At 44.6% G+C, this 22035-nt stretch overlaps 1 protein-coding gene across 1 annotated transcript in view; it reads left to right on the plus strand.

Moving 5' to 3' along the window:
- Deptor (DEP domain containing MTOR interacting protein) overlaps positions 1 to 22035 on the plus strand; it is a 129820-nt gene that overhangs the window by 83013 nt on the left and 24772 nt on the right. Inside the window, exons 5-8 of the mRNA XM_038342710.1 lie at positions 7888 to 8073; positions 10231 to 10365; positions 13395 to 13465; positions 15637 to 15741. Coding sequence (XP_038198638.1) covers positions 7888 to 8073; positions 10231 to 10365; positions 13395 to 13465; positions 15637 to 15741 — 497 coding nt within the window. The remainder of the gene's footprint in view (positions 1 to 7887; positions 8074 to 10230; positions 10366 to 13394; positions 13466 to 15636; positions 15742 to 22035) is intronic.

Here is a 22035-nt window from a genome sequence, read left to right on the forward strand (position 1 = left end):
CTTAGAGGCCTGTTCTTTTCTAATGAGAGCCAGAAAGGGAGTGGATCCAAATGAGAGGGGAGGTGGGGGCGAACTGGGAGAAGTAGAAGGAGGTGAAACTAATCAAGATGTATTGTATAAGAATCTACTTTTAATAAAAGTACACAGGCAGAAAAAAAGAAAGGAAAGGACCAGTAACAGAGATACGAAATAAAAAATAATGGTAAATAATTAACCGGCAGAAAAAATATTGCTCCCATATTAGAATGTAGCCCAGTTCTCTTGGGGACTGGTCTGTTCCTGCTTCCCATTTTATTCTCCAGTGAATCTCCTCTGCCCTCTGTGCTAGCTCAACAAATTTGTTAAACTGAGAAAGGAAGGAAGGAAGGAAGGAAGGAAGGAAGGAAGGAAGGAAGGAAGGAAGGAAGGAAGGAAGGAAGCCAGGCAAGACAAAGAAAGACATATATGTGGACTTTGAACGCCATCTCTTCTCATGCCCTCCCCACCACTTTAGAGAAGATAGACCTGCCTGATACATGGCTGCAAGCTCAGCACTAGGTAGGTGGAGGCAGGAGGAATAGGAGCTCAAGGCCAGCCTAAGCTACATGAGACCTGAAAAATAAAAAATAAAAAAATCGGAGAGAAGAAAATAGTCATCCTAAGAAACAAATGCATCAAACTCTGCATCGTGACAGTTGTTGACATGCGTTCCATACAACACTGAGATCTGTCAAATAAGAATCAGAATGACTGAGAGTCACACTGACTCCGGCCCCTCCTTGAGCCTTCTTCTTTCCTATCTTTTCCCAGATTGTAATTGTGCTCTTCTGTGTTTAACAAGCATCAAGAGAAGTTGCCAGGCTGTTGGCGGATGTTTTCAGTCCAGCTATTCAGGAGGCTGGAGTAGAAGGATGGCATGTTTGTGATCAGCTTGGGGAAAAGGTTTTGAAACCATGTCCCAAAATATGATTATAAAATGACTGAGGTTGTAGGTAAGCAATAAACACTCACCTTACCTGGCGTGCCTAAAGCCCCGGGGCGGTTCCTCAGAAACACACACACACACACACACACACACACACACACAAACCCAAGACAAATGAACAAGTACTTAGAGCAAATAAACTTTTTTGAGGTTGGGTCTTATAGAGCCCATGCTGGCCTTGGATTCCCTAAAGTAGGGGAAACAGCCTTGAACTCCAGATGATCCCTCAGCTCTAGTCTCCCTGCTTGCTGGAATTACAGGTGTGTGCTATCCTGCCCAGCGAATTTGATATGGAAAAAAAAATGTCTTTTTAAAGTGTAAAAACAATTCACTTTTATTTCTTTAGAATATAAACTTTCACATTTAGCTGTTATTTCTTCAAATGTTATATAATGGGTGGCTATAAAGAGAGTTTTGGCTTCCTTAATACAGTTATATCTCAAAATTTATTGCTTCTTAACTCCTTTATTTCGTGCTTGCCTTTGACCTAAGATTTGATTCAGGTGTCTTCAGTGAGTCTGTCTGTAAACTTGATCTAGATATCTGGTTCAGGTTCATGTTTCTTAGTGGGTGAAAGGTAACAGTGCTGTCCAGAAGGAAGGACGGTGTGAGCCAAGGCTGGTATCAGACTTTGGAAGTTTAAGACAAAGAACCCTTCAAGGGCTCCAGGTCAGGCACATGCCAGATCTCTGACATGAATTGCCCATTTGTTCTTCATATGGAAACTGCGCCCCAAACAACAAAGATGAGGACAGGTTTAGTGAGTTTCCCAAACCACCCACTCAGCTCATGAATCGGGCAGAACTGAGAGGGAAACTCTGCTTGTCTAACTCTGAAACCTACGCCCTTACTGGGCCATGGAAAAAGAAAACTCACTCAGGGTCATCCTCAGCTCCATAGCAAGTTCCAGGCCAGCCCGGACTACATGAGACTCTGTCTCAGGGAAAACAAAAAACAAAAACAAAAACAAAACAAAAAAACCCAAGTTGGGACCAACAAGGTAGGCTAGGGTTGTGCTTGTCCAACATGCTGGGTGTCCTGATTTCAGTCCCCAGAACTCATGTACGGGTGGAAGCAGAGAACTAACTCTGTAAAATTCTGCTGTGACTGCCACATGTACCATGTCAAAAACCAAGTGGTGTGGCCAGCCAGTCTAGCTGAACTGGCAAGCTTTGAGTTCAGTGAAGAGATCCGTCTCAGGAAAGAAAAAATGTAGAGAATGATTAAGAAAGGACATTCAAAGTTAACTCCTGTCTTCCACGTACACACACAAATTGTGCACCCATATCCGCACACGCGCGCACACACACACACACACACACACACACACACACACACCCCTAAACGGTATGAAGCCTGTGTTCCTCCCTGAAGGACATTTCTTATTTCCTAAGAGTTACTTGCCGTCAAAGCATCTCAGTAAAATCCCAGCTTGTTTGTTTTTATAAGCAATGATGTCTCTTTTAGCAGACTGTGGAACTGGCAAGCTTTCCGGTGAGCAGATGGCACCATCTGCCCATTGCGGTGCTAAGATAGATATCTGGGGCCAGGCGTGACACTTACCAGGTGCTCCACAGTTGAATAGATGTGTGTTACTGACGCCATTGCATGACCGGCTGTTTTGCTTCAGCTCATTTCGTTAGTTAGTTAGTTAGTTAGTTAGTTAGATAGTTGGTTTTCTTTTTTGGCTCCTAAAGAGGAGGTCTTGCCATGTAGCCCAGGGTAGTCCTGAGCTCAACTTACTCAACTCTTTTAAAATCAAATTAACTTATTTATTTTACATCCAGACCAGTTTCCCCTCCCTCCTCTCCTCCCATTCCATCTCTCCCTCTTTCCCTCCTGCCAACCCACTCCTCTCCTGTTTCTCTTCAGAAAGGGGCAGGCCTCCCATAGCTATCCACAAAGCATGTCACATCAAAGCTGTAGTCACACGCACCATATCTAGAATTATACTCACAAAACACACTTAGAAAACTCAGTTAAACATTTAATAGAGAGACTAAAGTATCTTTCAAGGCAAAATAGTGCATCAACATCAATGCGGGTAGCGGAAAACATACCATCTAATTTTATTTAAAAGCAGGCTATCCCTAGATCCCGTCTCACCCACCCCCCAACCCCCTACCCCAACTAGCCTGGAACTTACTATTAGACCAGGTTAGCCTCAAACTTGCTAAAATTCTGCCACCTCTGCCTCAAAGTGCTGGGAGCACAGACATATGCCCTCACATCTGGCTACAAAGTTGACTTTGTTTTCATTAGTTTGAAACTTTCTTTGGACCAGGAATCCAACCAGGGCCTCACACACCTCTGAACCCTACTGAAAATACTTCTGGTGGACTATTACATGACTTCCCTGGGGAGATAGACGATAAATGTCTGTTTGCCTCAGATAGGGAGCCCAGAAACCTAAAAAAGAACTTATCAAGCCTACCATGGAGAGGTAAATGAACATGTTGGAGTTGCAGGAGCCTGAGTAGCCCATGAACAGCTACAAACCACCAAAATGTCCCATCCTCATTGAACTTCTACCTCCTACATTCTTTAATATTTTTAAGATTATATCTATATGAACAGAAGGGAGTAGTGGTTGGAATCTCAGGAGAGAGTCAGGGGTATTATGGCGATCTCGTGACTCTTTCCCTAGAGCAAGTGGGTGCCACTTCCACAGGCCCCCTAACTGTCTGCTATGTAGTCCTGCAGGCTGAGGTCTTTGCTAGGTCATCAGAACTGTTGTGCCCATGGTGGCAACTGTCATGTCAAGCCCAGAATGAAGAATTCCTATCCAGTACTTAGCAGTTATGGAATCTGTTGTATTGAGACTGCTCTCTGGTTATATTCATGCCACAGCCAATGTTTCATGTAACTCAGAGTGCCAAGGGAAAACAGTAGGTATTAGTAAAAACAGGATTGCATATATATGCAATTATATGTGTGTGTGTGTGTGTGTGTGTGTGTGTACACATGTATATGTATGTATGCAAGTCATAATTTAAAATACTGTTCTGGAAGTCACCGTGGTTTTTTTTTTTAAACCAACAAACTGAGAACAAGGTCACACAAAATAAGTTATGTACAGATTTATGCAAAAAGGTGGCTGTGCACAAAAAAGCCAGGAATTTGGATACTTGTGAAAATTTAATTGGTTTATTTCTCAATCTAGACAGCACTAGAACAGAACAGCTAAATCTGAGAACATACAGAACTATCTGAGAATTCAGTGTGCTTGTCTTTGGTGGTGGTGGTGGTGGTGTATGTATGTTTGTGTGTGTGTGTATGAGTGTTTGGGTTTTGTTTGTTTTTTGGTGGGATCTGTGATTGAATTCAGCCTTGTGTGTGCTAGGTAAATCCTCTGCCACTGAGCTACATCCTTTTCTTTTTTTCTCTAAACCCAGCATTATTCTTTTGACCAAATAGTTTATCAGCATTTTAAGATTGTAAAGCATCCATATGAGTCATTGGGTTAAATATTTACTGTAGTACTTTCCTAATAGGGATAGTATATTCTGAATTATTTTAAAATAGCATATAAAAGCAAAATATTTTATAAATTGGCATTGGGTGAATATCCTAGTAAATTATTTTTATGCCCAGGTTCATTTCATCATCTGTATGAATCACCAACATTAATATAAGCAGGAACTGGACCTGTTCGCACAGGCCTGAAATCCCAGCTATTTAGAAGGCTAAGGCAGGAGGATTCCAAGGTTAGGTATTCCTTGGGCTAGACAGTGAGTTCAAGGTCAGTCTGGACAATGTAGTAAGACACTGTCATAAAATTAAGAAATATAAAAAGGACGGGGAAAATACTCAATGGTACAGCGCATCTTTACTGTGTATGAGGCCTACTGGTTTGTTCCCAGGACTGCAAAACAATACTGCTACTAATGATAAAAGTAATTAATAGTGGGATCAGAGGAATTGTGCATTGATAATTACAGTGCACCCTGGCTTGTTTTTTTTTTTTAAATGAGATGTCAGAGGAAGCTGTGAATCAATTAATGTAGATAAAGAGGTTATTGGGGTACAAAGTGGGTTATGCCATTTTCCTCATAGTTTATAGAATTTTTGCATCTCACATCCCGAAGTAAGAAAATTGTTGATAATGAGTATTTTAAAATTTTTCTATTTTCCTACAAATGAGCTTGCAATGGCGACCGCAAGCACATTCAGGCTTTTATTAAACAAACTATTATCTTTTAAGTGAGATAACTCTAGATCTTTATTGCAGCTATCAATTTACTTGTTTATTTATCTGTGTGGGGTGGGGTGGGCATGGAGGGTTTCCTGTGTGCCGTGGTGCATGTGTGGAGGCCAGAGGATCTCTTAATGGAATTACTTCTCTCCTTCCACCATATTGGTCCTGGGAATGAAGCAGCAAGCGTCTTTACAGACGCTTAAACAGCCTTTGCAGACTACTCCAACATAAGCTATGCCTACTGGCTCACACCTGTAGTTACAGCACTCGAAAAACAGATGCAGGGGGATTGCTGCAGATTTGAAACCATCCTGGGCTGTGTGATGAGGACCAATTCAGTCAGTCCTATAGGCAAAACTGCATCTCAAAAATAAAATTTTAAAAGTCCCTCCTGCTGTGGGATATCTTTCTGTATGCTGTGAATATGTTTTATTACCATTGGTTAATAAAGAAGCTGCTTTGGCCTATAGCAAGGTGAGAAATCCAAGCACAGATACAGGGAGAGGAAGGGCAGAGTTTGGAGGAGATGTCAGCCAGCTGCCAGAGGAGCAAGATGTATTAGAACACAGGTAAAGCCACGAGCTATGTGGCAAAACATAGATTAATAACAATAGGTTAATTTAAGTTGTAAGAGCTAGTTAGTAGTAAGCCTGAGCAATAGGCCAAACAGTTTGTAATTAATATTAAGCCTCTGAGTGATGATCTTAGAAGCAGCTGCAGGACTGGGCAGGACAGAAAAGCCTCAGTTTACACCCTCTGAATTTGACTACCTGAGATACATCTTCAGGGTCAAGAAGAAAACAGTGGACCTGATTTTAATCTGCTGGGTGCTGGTGGTATTTCTGCCAGGACACTACTGGGTACCTTGTCTTGCATCTTCCTCAATAGAACCAAAGTTGAGCCGTTCCACTTGAAGATCCCTTTATGATTCCCTGGTTTTAAATTACGTTGAACTTAAAAATTCTTTGGATCTGATATTGACTTGGATTTTTCCTCTGTATCTTCTAAAATAAGTATCTAGTATGTATTGATTATTTTTCAGTTGGTTTTTAAGGAATTTTATTTTTACCAAAAGCTACAGGTAATCTCTCCATTGAATTTCCAAAGCATTCTCCTACCTCTATGTACCCAAGTGTGGGGAGATAAGCATATTCCACCATGCCTGATCTGTTATTGATATTTAAAAATAAGTCTATATGCTATATAATCCAACCATTTAATGTATACAATTTGAGGCTAAGGAGAGAGCTCAGTCAATAAACATATTTGCTGTGCAGTCACAGCATCTGATTTCAATCCTGACCACTAAAGTTTAAAAGCCTGGTCTGGTGGCGGTAGAAATCTCAGTGCCAGGGAGGCGGAGGCAGGTGAATCCAGGTGCTTACTGGCCAGTCCGCCAAGCTCGATGGCAGAAAAAGTGAACTGACTTCCATAGTTTGTCCTCTGACCTCCACATCCACACCATGTGGCCTGTGCGTGTTTCCCCTCCATACACAAAGAAATAAACACAATAATAATAATTTTTTAAAAAAATAGCAGGTGATACCTGATTAATGACATCTTGCCTCTTTATGCATACAATGTTTGAACACACATGTGCCCACATACATGCACATACATGCAAACACACACAGAAACAATAAAACGTACAGTTCAGTGGGTTTTTTTAAACATATTTGCAAAGTCGTGCCATCAGTCACAGGCAATTTTAGAATAATTTCACCAAGTCAGTCAGAGTAACAATCCATTATTTTGTCTAATACCTCCCTCCCAACCCCCCTGATGCCCCGCAGCCCCAGAGAAGTTCCTGTTTTGAATATTTCATCTAACCAGAATGGTGTAAGGTGGTGTTCTAATTAGTATTATTGAAACTCTGTGGGTTGATAATTATTTCAGAACAGAAAATTGAAAAATGAGGCTGTGGCTGTACCTTATAGAGCATCTGGTTTGGTCTCCAGAGCACAGAGAGAGAGAGAGGAGAGAGGAGAGAGAGAGAGAGAGAGAGAGAGAGAGAGAGAGAGAGAGAGAGAGAGAGAGAGAGAGAGAGAGAGAGAGAGAGAGAGAGAGAGAGAGAGAGTTCTTACAAATGAATTGATGGCCAGAGATGTGGCTCGTTTGGTAGACTGTTTACCTATCATGTTTAAACTGCATGCAGGGGCACAGGCCTCTAATCCCAGCTCTCGGGAGACAGGCAGAATGATCAGGATTCCAAGGTCATCTTTGACTATGTACATTGTGTTTGAAGTCAGCCTGGGCTACAAAAGTATCTGTTTCAAAAAGAAAAAAAAAATGAATTGAAGAAGTGTTGGTGTGGGGCAGACACACGCACTATGCTGGATCCTGAGCGCACGTGGTTACACGAAGCTGTGATCATTTTCCCGAGAACCCAGTGTGTCAGGTAGAAAAACAAAGAATGTGAACAATAAAGGTGTCCAGTAAAGTGAGTGATCCCATGGGGGCGGGGGACACCAACAGGACACCATAAAGAGAACTCAGGTTGAGTCTGAAGTCAGGGACTATTTCACAGAGGAGCTGGCTATCAGATTCTTTCAAAGCCTGTCATGTGAGAAGAATTTGGGACTGTGTGTGGGCGCTGCGCAGGTGCACGTGGCGTCTGTGTAGTCTCTTTCCTGGGACTTTTGCCCCTGTTGGCTAGAGCCTTCTGGCTGTCTTGCTCTCTGGCCAGCATGCCACACATTCCTCATGGCTTGTTTCTTCAACCCAGTGTCCAACAAGCACCCATTTGTGGACAGCAACCTCCTCTACCAGTTCAGAATGAACTTCCGTCGGAGGCGAAGACTGATGGAGCTGCTCAATGAGAAGTCCCCATCCTCCCAGGAGACACACGACAGCCCCTTCTGCCTGAGGAAGCAGAGCCATGACAATCGTAAATCTACCAGCTTTATGTCAGGTAGGCTGTCTCCATTGTGCATGTGTGCATTTTTGTCTTCTGAGAAATAATGAAGAGCGGGGCTGGGGATTTGATTCCTTTGGTATACTGCTTGCTAACGTGCAGGAAGCTCAGGGTTTAATCCCCAGCACCACTCGGGTTCGGTGTTGTATGCCTGTATATTCCAGAACTCACGAGGTGGAGGCAGGAGGAAAAATCAATGTCGTGCTCCACTACAGTATATTAGGTCCACTTGGGTTACATGAGACCTTGTGTTAAGAATAAACACTCACTTGCATGCTTCTGTACACGCGTATGTGCGTGCGCACAGACACACAAACACAGACACACCAACTACAGAAAACTACAGAAGTGTAAATTGTTTAAGAGGATCTCCAACTCCCTTGACATTAATGCTAGGAACTTGTTGACTTAAAGTTGAGAAGCACTGGGTGGGTGTGGGCCACTAGCTTGTCATCCCAGTCATTGGGAGTGGAGGCAGAAACTCAAGGTCAGGCTTGGGTTCTTACCTTCTTAGATCCTGCCTCCAAAGGAAGAGAGGAAAAGAGGGAATGGGAAAGGAGAGGAAGAAAGTAAAGGAGGGGGAGTGGGAAGGAAGGAAAAATAAAATAAGCACCGAGCTTAACTCAGCCCCAGATAGATTGGTCATGTCTTGCTTCTGAACAGGAATGACAATGAGGACATGTACCCCTGTGCATGGAGACATTTCTGTGCCTCGGGCTTGGCCGTGTGGCTTTTCTCACCTAATTCTTACAACAGCCCCGAGGAAATGGTTGTTCCTCTCCTCATTTCTCAGATGAAGAGAACAGTCCCGAGCACTGGAGCATCTTACAAGCAGTGGACATAGCTTCCTCTCAGCCATTCGTCTTTAGCCTGCCCCCTTTTGAGACCCCAGTTTCCCCAAAGTCCTCATACACGGCCAGGCCCAGACTGAAAACGAAGCAAGAGCTGCAGAGTAGAAAATAAAAATTAGGTGAAGGTCAGGAGCCCAAGCCTGCGCTCCAAGGTCATTTGGAGACACAGTCTCTGTCGTCTTCTGTGGGTGCGGGGTAGCAATTCATCCTCCCTTTGGAGAGAGGCTGACCTGCTTCTGGATAGGGTCAGTAGAGATGACAATGCCGGAAAGCCAGTGTTGTTTGCTTGTTTGCTTTCCACGCGCTAGTCAGTGGCCAGAGCAGCGTCCCTACATGCCTTCACCTCCAGGCCTTCAGCGCCACCCTGCTCGGTGGCAGGCAGAGCCAAACCTGAAAACTGAAGAAGACTCTGTCTCAGGTAACCGTTTGAAAGCCCCAGTATGTGCCGGTTTAAACATTGTCTTCTGTGCTTCCCGATGATGGCTGTCTTTAAATCAGAAGTCATTTACTACCCCTGGGGAGGAAGTATCACATATATGATAGGCACTGGATTTATACCCAGGAAGGGAAAGCTTGGGTTTGTTGGTTCTTGGATTCATGTTCTATAGGAGCTGGGGAGATGGCCCTGTTAATAAACCATGATGACCTGCATTTAGATTCGCAGCACTCAGATAGAGGGTATGTTAAGATTTTTTCTTTTAAAAGATAAGGTATGTTGTCATGTCTCTATACTCCCAGTGCTGGGGAGACAAAGACAGGATAACTGGACCTTGCTGGTCAATCTATACTAATCGTCAAGCTCCAGGTTCAATGAGAAAAATCAGGTCTCAGACCGTAAGGTGGAGAGCAGCTGGGGAAGACTCTGGATATTGACCTCTGACCTGTACATGCAAGAATGAATACACATGTGATTGTGCATATGTATGCACAACATACACACAAATATGTACATACACAAATACCTCAAGACAAAATATCTTGTAAACTAGGCACAGTAGTGTGCCCTATAATTCCAGGACTCTGGCAGTTGAGACTAACCTAGGCTCTGTAATGAGCCCTAGTTTGAAAAGAAAGAGAGAAAAATGGTTATGTTCATATACATTATATGATCTTTTCCTCACAGCCACCGTGGAGTAATTTTCTTTCATTTTACAGTTCAGGGAACCAAAGATGGCCTGTTTTATGCCCTCTGTGACTCTGTGGGGCAAACTGGACATGGAATTCTTACTCTGCAGCTGAGGACCCAGGACTTTTAGGTCCTAAGCCCGCCTGCTCAGTGACCCTGTTTGCTTCCCCTCTGCAGTCAGCCCAAGCAAGGAGATCAAGATCGTGTCTGCCGTGCGGAGGAGCAGCATGAGCAGCTGTGGCAGCAGCGGCTACTTCAGCAGCAGCCCGACGCTCAGCAGCAGCCCCCCGGTGCTCTGCAACCCCAAGTCTGGTGAGTTGGAAAAGGGTGCCCACGATCCTGTCTGGGGAGGGTTGGGCCCACGGGTAGGCTGAGTTCCTTGGAAAATAGAGCGCAAAGGAGCAGGAGCCTTACCACAGCGGACTTGAGTTACCATCTGCTGAACGGCTGGGAAAGAACAGCCTGTGATGCAGCTTCATGGAAGCCTACTGTTTGCCCCGTGAGGCAGTCCTGCGCCAGGATGCCTTACAGAGATGCCAAGGCCAAGTCAAACATTCTTGTTGACCAGTTATTTGAGGTTGGTTCCCCCGAACAGAAGGATGCCTTTGCTCAAGACAGCTGCCTTTAGAGAGATGGCTCTCGAGTCAGCTGAGGACTGTCCAACACCAGCAGCTGGGGTCAGCAGCTGAGAGGAAGGAGGTCCTTGACTCTCGAAAGGGCCTCAGCACCTCCTCAGCACCGTGCAAATGCAGCGGAGAAAGAACTGCTTTCCTAGACCATGGCAAGCAAGGATCTTTGTGGGCCTTGTGCTGTGCACTCTAACTTCCTTCCTTCCTTCCTTCCTTCCTTCCTTCCTTCCTTCCTTCCTTCCTTCCTTCCTTCCTTTCTCCTTCTCTCCCTCCCTCCCTCCCTCCCTTCCCACAAAAATCTCTGATCTCTACACATATGCCATATCATAGTCTGTGTGTCTGTCTCTCTCACTCTCTCACAGACACACACATTTTATTTTAATAAATAAAAATATTAGCCATCTCTATGAATTACAGTAATATATATTTAGGAGTAGTATCTGACCTTTCTACTCTCCCGAAAGAACAAAGCCGTGGCTGCTGCCATAATCCGTGTCGTGGTGATAAGAGGGGAATCTTCAAGGATAATTCCCTGGCTCTCAAAGTTTCTGTTTCCCAACATAAGAAAAAAATACATTAAAATAAACAGCCAGCCAAGCTGCCAAAAATACCATCAATTTTCCTAACCCCCTGAGGAGTCACAGGCATGGAGAGAAACTTGTCTGCTAGGCAATAAGATCTCAACCTTCACACGCTCACTGCTTTTCCTACCTCCTCTTTGTCTCCCGAGACATTCATTTCTCATCTTGATATTTGACCTACTACTCCCTCATCCTTAGCAAACACTGATTCCTTTTCAAAGCTTTCTGAAAAGCAAAAGCAATAATCCCAACCACCTGTTCCCTGCGCAAGAGGCATTTCTTGACTCTTCCCTAGGAGGGTGCTTCTTAAGCCTGGGGCTTACCCAACAATTGGGCTCAGCTGCCTGGGGATCCTGCAGGTCTGCCCCATGCTGCTGCACACTTGTTGGGGACCAGTGTCTGACCTCTGAATGAATGCCACTGGCAAAGTGAGCTGGGGCTGGGTACTTGTCCAGATTGGACCCTGGCCCTGCCTCCCTTCATTTCTCTGTGGCACTTAAATCTCTGCTGTGCATGTCCCCATGTTAGGATGGTTGGTCCTTGTGCCCTCTACCCACTAGCTGTCCTGGGAGGCTAGGACAACCCCCTCTCCAGCTCCAAATGATCAAAGAACGGACAGGGAAATTCATTGCTAGAGGATGGATGAAGTTCATTACTAGGGTGGTGTCATGCCGCTGTCTCTGTTGCCTTGGTAAACAACATTGGTGAGCTGAGAACAGACAGACAACGCTGGACACTGTTATTGTTCACAATTTCTGAGATGGTGTAGCCCAGGAAGCCAATGATATATGGTTGCTAAGAAATGGACCCTGGCACCCATGCCTGGACTTGATCCCTGTTTTACTACCCAGGCTTTAGCTCCAACATCTTGGTCATGCAGAGATTAAAGTTTCTGAACCATAAACGTTATATATATATATATATATATATATATATATATATATATATATATATATGTTCTCACATATAAAATTAATGACAAAAGAAGAAAATTTTAAAAGCCATAATAATACCAAGTGTTCTATCCAGGCACTTACTTCAGTGCTTTTAGGATTTTCTGTGTGTCTTTAAGCTTTAAGACTGTCAGACACTTCTGTGGTTTTAGGGTTTTCTATTATGAGTTTATTATATCTAATGTCACTTTCGAAATGAACCTAGCGTGGTGACACACAGCTACAATCCCAGCCCTGGAGACTGAGGCGGGCTTGCAGAGAACTTGAGGCAAATCTGGGCTACATCACATGCCAGCAAGACCTTGTCTAGATGAATTAATTAATTATTGAGATTAGTACAGTGATGAGCCAGAATCTTTAGAGCAGTGGTTCTCAGCCCTACTAATGCTGCAACCCTTTAATATAGTTCCTTCTGTTGTGGTGATCCCTGTCCACAAACTTATTTTCGTTGCTACTTCTCAACTATAATTTTGCTACTGTTGTGAATTGTGATGTAAATATCTGATGTGCCCCTGGTCTTGGGCAACCTCTGCGAAGGGTCATTGGATGCCCAAAGAGGTCGAGGCCCACAGGTTGACACCCGCTGCTTTAGATCCATTAGGTCAGGTAGAGATTAAATGAGAAATGGATGTGACAGGATGCAGGGAAGTGGCTCAGCCCATGGAGAGTACGTAGGAGAGTTCCCTGGTCTGGCTCAGGGCGTGATGCAGCCTTCTCATGTTTCTAGACTATTCACTAGAGGAAAGAATGAAGCTTAGCGAATGGGATGTGTGCAGTTTGTTGGGGACAAGGAGTTGGATGGAGACAGCATCTGCAGCATGGTCGTTGGGCTGCTGGAGTTTTGACAGATAGAGATACGGATAAGACCTTAGAAGAAAGAGCTGGGAGAACTAGAAGTGAATCCTTTTCCTTTAGAGGAAGACACCATTCCTCCCTTTGCCCCTTCCCAAGGCATCTCAGTTTCTTTTCTCTCACTTGCATCCCCATGGTTCTAAAAGTTAAGCTTCAGTCCTTGGCTGGTACTTCCTGTCTGCTCAGATAAAGGATAATCGCGAGGTGGAGGTCTTTGCCACTTTTACTGGTTAGCAGTCGAGAGGCGGCGTTCCAGAAATCCCTGCTGGATGACCAGGAAACGGACTTAAAGCTGCGTCTTCTCTGACCCTATGTCTGTCTCTTAGTGCTGAAGAGACCTGTCACTTCCGAGGAACTCTTGACTCCTGGAGCTCCGTATGCCAGGAAGACATTCACGGTAAGCCTGGCTCCTGTGCACACCCACCTGTCAGTGTGTGGCTTAGGGGATGAGAGGGAACACTTTTCTCTAACTCCCCTTCCTTTTTTTTTTTTGAGATGAAGACCTCATAGGTCACTATGTAACCCTGGATGGTCTGCAGCTCACTATGTAGACCTGGCTGGCCTTGAACTCACAGGGATCCTCCTGCCTCTGAATCCTATGTGTGGTCATAAAGATGTGTATTGGCACACATCTTTACATGTGCCCATCTGTGCATTTGTTTTTTACATGGTTGTAGTCGTAGACTTTCTGAACTCCAATGCAGTGAAATGCCTTAAAACCTCCCTTAAGAGGCTGGAGAGATGGCTCAGTAGTTAAGAGCACTGGCTGCTCTTCCAAAGGACCTGAGTTCAATTCCCAGCACCCACATGACCTCTCACAACTGTCTATAGCTCTGGTTCTAAGGGATCTGACACCCATACACAGAAATACATGCAGGCAGAACATCAATGTACATAAAATAGAAATAAATAAATCATTTTTTTAAAAAAGACCTCTCTTGATTTGTTAATGACACTTTACATTCTTTTTGATGTATCCTTTTAAACATCTACCACACACTTGTTCTGATATAATTATTATTATATAGAATTATATCTTTTAAGACAGATCACAGTACAAAAAAATTCTTTTTCTTTACAGTTAATTATAAAAATCGTTAAACTGTTAAGAGAATCCTAAGAAGGAAAAGAAAGGAAAGAGTAGCCAGTGTGTATTGAGGTGTATAGCCAGCCCCCTGACTGGGGAGTCCTGCGTAGAGTCGTGTATCTGACTCGCCCTTTCTTAGTGTTCCCACAACCTTCTTTCTGCCATCCCCAGACCCCACTGATTATTCGAACAGAATCTAAGTTATTTTTCTGAAGGATCTCATATAGATCTCAAACTGTGTGTAGCCAAGGATGACTTTGAATCTCTGATCCTCCGGCCTCCACCTCGGAAGTACCAGGACTACAGACCACATTGGGTTCGTGCGGTTCAAACCCACAGCCTCTTGCGTGCTAGGCAAGTGCTCTCCTAAGAGACATCCCCGGGCCCAGTCACATGATCTTATCGGTACCATCTCCCCTATTGTGCTTGCTTTCTTCTCTCAGCCTACAACAGCCACATGAATAAACTTTTGAAGAACATTCCCCCTCCCCGCACATCCCCCGCCCGTTACTCTGTTTCCCAACTTTTGTTATTGCCTCAAGGAAGAGACATTTTCCCACACATTCATTCACACCCCAGACTCTTGCTGAGGGCCCCTCCCATCTGAGCACGGAGGAGTTAATGTAAGAAGGGCTGCTACAATACGTCTGTATCAAGGGGAAAGGCACACTGTATTTGAAAGTGAAATTAGATATATTAAATTCATAGTAGTGAACCACAGAAGTCCCTGGTCGTCTTAAGAAATTCCACCTGAGTTCCTACTTTCCCTCTTGCTTTTCCCCCAGTCTCCGGCTGTTGAGAGGGGGCTGTTTCGAGAGCATTTGTTTTTCTTTCTGTTAGTGCCAGCATCACTAATACTTGACTTTGAGAGTGTTCATTGGCGCGTGTGCTAAGGATGCCTCTGGAGCCATCCTGCCAGCTCTGATTCTGTAGGAAAAAATATGCGTCAGTGCCAAACAATGTTTGGACCAGAGTCTGTTTGCAACTTGTGATTGAGCTTTTATCTGCTTTCTCACTTGGTTTCCTCGGTATGGAAAACTTTTAAAAGAAGCCAAGATTCTTCCTGTCTCTCCATTAGTAGTTTAAACTATTCTTCTACACTTCGATGTAAGCCAGGTCGAAGTCCGTCATTTGGATATAAAGGAAAGGTCATGCTGAGGTAGACATTGGATCTAGAGAGAAAGCACAGTGATGTTCTTAAGGTCTTCTCAGACTTCTGCTGGGGTGTGATATGAAGTTGGCTGTTGGCCCCAGGAAGAGGCATGCTGCTGCCAGCTGTTTACCGGGGAGTAACCTCCCCAGTACAAACAGGTTATTTGTCCCCACTACATTTTCATTCCCCTGATGCAATAGAGATGAAATAAAGAAAAAAAATATGTCAAGACTCATAGTTAATCCTGGGTCAGACTTTGTTTTCTTGGGAAGACAGGCAGATTGCCAGGGACAGTCTGCTGCTTGCTAATTGTGGCTTTCCTTTCTAGATTGTTGGTGATGCAGTTGGCTGGGGCTTTGTGGTGCGAGGAAGTAAGCCATGCCACATCCAGGCTGTGGACCCCAGTGGACCTGCAGCTGCCGCAGGGATGAAGGTACGATTGATTGATCAGCTCCCTGTTCACTCTCTTCTATCTTTTCTGGCTTCTTCGGGAAGCATTCATTGATTGTGCTTTTTTTCCCCTTGATTTCCATATTTCTTTATTTTCCCCCATGTCTTACCTCTCCCCCACCCCAGAAAAAGTCAAATCTTTAGAGCATAATGTCACACACCTATAGTTCCAACACTCTGCACACAAAGGCAGGAGAATCCTCTTAAGCTGGCAAACCATCCAATCAGAAATCAGTTGTTTTCCCCCACAGCAGCCATGCTTCTGTTGCACCAGTAGGCACGCCAAGCTTAGTAGGTTGGTATGATTGCATGGGTAAGTGTAGTGGTGACTTCTCCTTCGTTCCGGCTTCCTTTCTCTCTGTCCTGAAAACCAAGTGTGTTGTGTCTTCAGCAATCGCGCTTGCAGCGGACAGCCAGGAACAATGTCAATAACCCGTGTTCTTTTAGGGCCTTTGGGGGCTTCCCAGGCTAATAACTTATAGGGAAATATCTCGTGCCTGGTGCTGAGATTTTCACTGAACAGTCTGTGCATTCTGGTGGAAAGCATTGCACACAAATAAAGGGAGCCTGTGTTCAAGTTCCTTTTTTAAAAAAACGTGTGTTCTTAACTAGCATACAAAGCAGTTGGTTTCCGTAGGGTTCTTCATACAGCCTTGGCTTTGGTTAATGCACTTTTCAGCTCCTCTTCCCCTGGTCCTCCTCACTTGGTCCCTGCTTAAATCTGTAACCCATTGTATTACCCACAGATGTGATTTTCTGTTTCAAGCATCTTTATCCAGCACAGTTTTGTTCCGTCCTCTACAAACATTTCACAGAGGATGTTGAATTTGGATGATGAGAAGATTTCAAAGATTGGAAAGGCCGGGAGGTGGTGGCGCACGCCTTTAATCCCAGCACTCAGGAGGCAGAGGCAGGCGGATCTCTGAGAGTTCAGGGCCAACCTGCTCTACAGAGCTGGTTCCAGGACAGGCCCCAAAGCTACAAAGAAACCCTGTCTCGAAAAACAAAAACAAACAAAAGATGTGAAAGTTCCACCATCCTCCCACACATCCTTTCAATGCTTCCATTCTCCCCCATCGTATCCTTGCCTGGTGCTGTAAACCCGGGCAGCAGTGGCAACGTGTAGATCGCCACCTGTCTGGAGTCCAGCCTGTGACTCTGGCATTGGTTTGCACACCTTTAAACGGGGAGTAGGCAGCTAAGCATGGCCCCCAGAAGCAGAGAGCAGTATATCCCTGTTCTAGAATAATTGTCTGACTCTCCCCATCCCCCATTTGAAGACCACTTCTCATTAGGTCCTGTGCTCCAAATGCTGCCAGCCTCCTTGGCTAAAGTAGCTAAGGTTAGGGTCCCTTCCTACAAATGGATACAGAACCCAAGGAGCTCAGTGAGAGAGTTGCCTTGCGTTCCGAAGAACAAGCCCTTGTTTCCCAGCTGAGACTGAGATTTTCATTTCCTAAGGAACTTTTGGCTCAAAGAAGGATTTTATATTTTACTTCCACAATGACTACCCAGTATAAATTATGTCTGGCACGCTCCTTCAATTCTGAGCATGTACCTCTTCACTTGAAGAAGGACTTGGCTTAAAACACATTTCCTTTGAGGAGGAAAGCAGTGGATTCACGTGGCAGCTGAAGACCTTGCTCTGCCCAGCTAGCCAAGCTGACTGGGAACTTAATTGCTTTCAGTCCTTCTCTTGGAATTAACCGTCAAATCACTCTCCTGGGCATTGACAACTAGTTAATTAGCCAACTCTTTATGGGCCTGAAGAGTTACTGGCCTAACTTTCTCCTGTTTTTATAAGCTAATAGTTGATTTGGTTCATAGTCCTGTCTCCTCTGGAGGTTTATGACGGTTCTCATGTAGCCCCGGAGCAGTACAAGCTCCCTGCAGCTCTTCCTTCTATGAACTATAACCCGGGACTATAAGCCAAAATAATCTCTGTCTTCCTAAATTGCTTTTGTCCGGATGGTTTTTTTTTTTATATCACAACCGAAAAAGAAACTCAGGCAGTGTGTGTGTGTTCGGGTGGTATCTTGCTGTGTGTATGGGTGTGTACCAGAGGAGGGCGTTGGGTACCTTCCTCTCTCACTCTTTACAATAGTCCCTTTTGGCTGAATTTCTCCCATTTTCCATCAAGGATAGCAGCTAGTAAACCCCAGGGATCCTCTTGTCTCTGCTCCCTCAGTGCCAGGATGATAGGCACGTGAAACACATAGATCCTTTATGCGGGTGACCTGAACTCTGGTCTTCTGCTATACGGCAAAGGATATTATCTGCCGGGCCACTTTGCTAGCTCTCTTTTTTGGTTTGCTTGTGACAGGGTCTCTTGTGCCCCACCGTGAACTCTAGGTAGCCAAGGGTGGCCTTGAACTCTTGACCTTCCCCAGTGCTGAGATTGCAGTCCTGCTCGGTTGTGGTTTACAGGGAGCTGGGGTTCAACCCAGGACCCCTTACAAGGTAGGCAAGCGCTCTAGAACTGAGCCGTATCCCTGGCCCCAGATAAAAAGCGACCATCTTAACTTTACTGGCCCTCTCTACACTGAATGCCACAATCACCTTATGTTCTGGTTTGGATCTGAGATGTTCTGGACTCTAGCTTCTCAGCTTGGAGTCGTGGTAGAAGGTCAGGATTGATGGCTAGGAAAAAATTCGCCAGGTACCAAACGAGGGCCTTTAAAGGTTAACTCCTCCCCTGGTTCCAGCTGCAGCCTCTACCTCCTGGTCCTTTGCCCTGTAGATGGTGGCAGTGCCTCACAGTCCTCCCTCCCTGCCTTCCCCTGAGTCCTGGACTAAGGAAACTTTGAGCTCAATTCAGCATACTGTCCAGTAAGTGGTGTCTGTTAGGAAGGTGACCGCAGCAACTAGAGAATACTAATACCCCTTATGTCACTGTGTTTGACTTTGTCTCTTTCTGTTTATGGAAAGGAAGCCCTCCATCTAGCCATCATGACTTTCCCCTGCAGGAGAGTTCTCTCTGTCTCTGAGGCTACAGGGTTTTACTGCTTCAATTGCTTAGAGCAGAGGTCTTCTCAGAAGTTTTTGGTGTTTACCAGCTCTCTCTGCCTTTATTTCACCTTCTTATGGGGATCAGAATGCTTTAGGCTATGGGCCACCAGTATGAGGCTGGGACAGGCCCCAGGCTGATGACAGTGGGCTCTTGTTTCCTCGGTGAATACTTCACGATCTTTCTAGCCAGCATCTTTGAATATGGAGCTACTCCAAGTTTGTAAAGGTTTTCCCCCTCCTCCTCCTTTCTTTCTTCTTTCCTGAAACAGGGTCTGATGATACTCAGCCTGGCTTTGAACTTGCTATGTAGCCAAAGATGACCTTGATCTACTACTTCCGTTAGCACCCACACTCAGTCCTGGGGTCACAGGGGTTCTGGTTTGGGAGAACCCATTCTCAATTTAGGAGTTGCTTTGTGAATTCTAGGTAAGCATTCTATCAACCAAACCACACATCCGGCCCTACTTCTTTTACCATTTTCTGCCACTTTCATGAGGAAGCCGGTTCTTTCTTCTGTGCTGTTTAGTAGACCACAGTCTAAAGAGTATGCTGCAGACACTGGCTTTATGTCACATTCCACTCCTTGGCTGTCACATCGCATCTAACCCTGGTTCTAGACCCCGATGAATTTATGATCATTTTGTAGGCATCCTTGGTGCAAGCTGAGTTGAAGTATTTCCATTTCTCAAATACCGCTTGATGGCTCCATGTCTGGCCCTTAAGGAAATCTAATTAAGGAGCTCTGGCACTTAACGTGCACTAATGGCTTCCTGTTAAACGCCAGATGTAGCCAGAGAGTCCTTGGTCTGGGCCCTGCCCATCAGAACCTTATCCCCTGCCCTGTGTTCCTCCCAGCCCCACTGGCTTTCTCTGTAACTTCCAAACACTAGGTGTATTCCTGCCCTGGGTAAGCAGCCTGGATCCACTGTTGTCTTCCGAGTCTTAGATAGGAATGCTAGCTTCTCAGTTAAACTACGCTGTGAGATTTCTCCCCTTTCATTCCGTAGTTACTCTTTATTGTACAGCTCCACTGTTTCCGCCATCTCAGGCAATAACAAAGATCTCAGAGACTGGGTTGTTTTAACAGCATGCTGTTGTTTTGAAAGTCTGATGTCAAGGTGCTGACCCATCCTGTATGTAGTAGGGGGTCTGTTTCTTGGTTTATGGATCAGTGTCTTTTTTCTTTCTTTCTTTTCTTTTCTTTTTTTTGCAAGAACAAGCTCTCCTCTCACTTGTTATGAAAATGCTTATACTATCCATGAGGATGCTTGCATGACCTAACTACTTCCCATAGGCCCCGCCTACCGATACCATCCCACTGAAGGATGGAAATTCAGCATAGGCATTTTGGGAGCAGGGCACAAATATTCAACCCATAATACTTTATTTTCTGTATAATCAGAAACTGAAGACATGTATTTATATGTTTAGCACAAATACCCAGCCCATGAATTATTTATTCTCAGTCTAAATAATGGTAGTTCCAGTATCTAAGATAATCCCTGGCATTTAACAACTGCTTGAAGCAAATTTATTGGCAGATCCAGTGGTATTTCTAAAAAAGGTGTCAGAGAACTCATGTACTGAACATCTGCATCATGCCTTCAGATATTTTATAGCCATGATCTCTTTTATTTTTCCAACCTCTTATGAAAATACATGGAAACAGGCTCTGTACTTTACAAGTCAGGAAGTAAGGACCCAACGTGTAAGTGTCAGGACTAGATTTAACTTACTATGCTGGTGGTGATGGTGGTGATGATGGTTGTTGCTGCTGCTAGTGTTATTTCAAGACAAAGTCTTACTATCTACCCCAGGCTGGCCAGAATCCCATTATTTATGCAGCCTAGAACTCATTATTCCACCTCTGTCTTCCCAGGGTTGAGACCATGGTATTATTTCAAGAAATGCAAACCTTGGCAGCAGAGCACAGTAGATGACAAATCCCATCAAGTCATCCAATGTGTGGCGGCGTCCTAATGGATGGGTGATATTTTATGGCCTCTACAGAGGGGAATTTATATTCTATTCAAAGCACATTGTTAGAATGGTTACATGCTATAGCCGGGTATAGTGGTGCATGCCTTTAATCCCAGCACTCAAGAGGCAGAGGCAGGTGGATCTCTATGAGTTCAAAGCCAGCCTGGTCTAAAGAGTGAGTTCCAGGACAGCTGGGGCTACACAGAAAAGAACTTCTTTCCAAAAACCAGAGAAAGAGAGAGTGATTGAATATGAATGGCCACGTGCTCACCTGAATTGACTTGAAGAAGATCAAATAAATAACTTGGTCTTGGCACCAGCCCCTCACTTGGACCAGAGCTAGATCTTCCAGGCTCACCCAAGGGGACGCCCCCCAAACACTCCCTTTTGTCAGTTTAACCAAGCCCTTGTTAGAGCAAACCATCCAGCCTTGAGGCCTATAAATACAGGACAAGGGAGTCTGTGGTCTTTTCTGAAAAGGATTTTTTCTTTTCTTTTTTTTTCTGGTGGGAATAATTAGATTTTGTGAGAACCAGCCCCCAAGTGTTCATGATGCCCTGTGCCAAGTCTCACAGGCATTTCTAGACTCCTGGCTTCTTTTCTTGTTTCCTGCCGGGATGAATTGATGGATGTTGGCTTACCGTGCCTCATTCCTCTGTTGCCTTGTTTCTTTGTATGTTTATTTAGAAACAGCCACCTGAGTCACAAGAAGGAATGAGTGGCATTGCCTCCTCCCACACTGTAGAAACCTTCCTTTCACCCAGAGAAAACAGTTTTAAAATCCTACTCATTGGTCCTCCCTTCCCATGACAGCCCTCTGTGTTGCATGGAATTTTCCTCTCATACCAAGAGAGACCAGTTTCCTGCCCGGTCAGCCATGTTAATTAGCAAGTGATGGTTGTAGAATGACCGTCAAAGCAGATGGGGGGGAAAACTACTCTGGGCTCTGAAGAGCTCTCAAGTCCATATTTGGTTTTTGGTCAATAAGTACTGATTGTCACCATGTTCTAGTTGTTACGCTGGGCCATCATGGGATTTACAGCTGAGCAAAGGAGACATTAGGCAAGCTATCCTGGAATGAATATATAATTACATATACATATAATATAACTGCATATATGTTACACACATATAATGACATCTCTCCAGGAGGTTGACGGTGAAGGAGAAGGAAGTGCTTGTACTTTTTACAAGGGGAAGGAAGCTGAGAGGGAGTGCTTCCCTGAGGAAAGGAGAATTGAGCCCAGGTCTAAAGAATGAATTCAAATCAGGTAATTGTCCATCTGTG

The sequence above is a fragment of the Arvicola amphibius genome, chromosome 9 (genome assembly GCF_903992535.2).
Source record: "Arvicola amphibius chromosome 9, mArvAmp1.2, whole genome shotgun sequence".
In the NCBI taxonomy this organism is placed as follows: Eukaryota; Metazoa; Chordata; class Mammalia; order Rodentia; family Cricetidae; genus Arvicola; species Arvicola amphibius.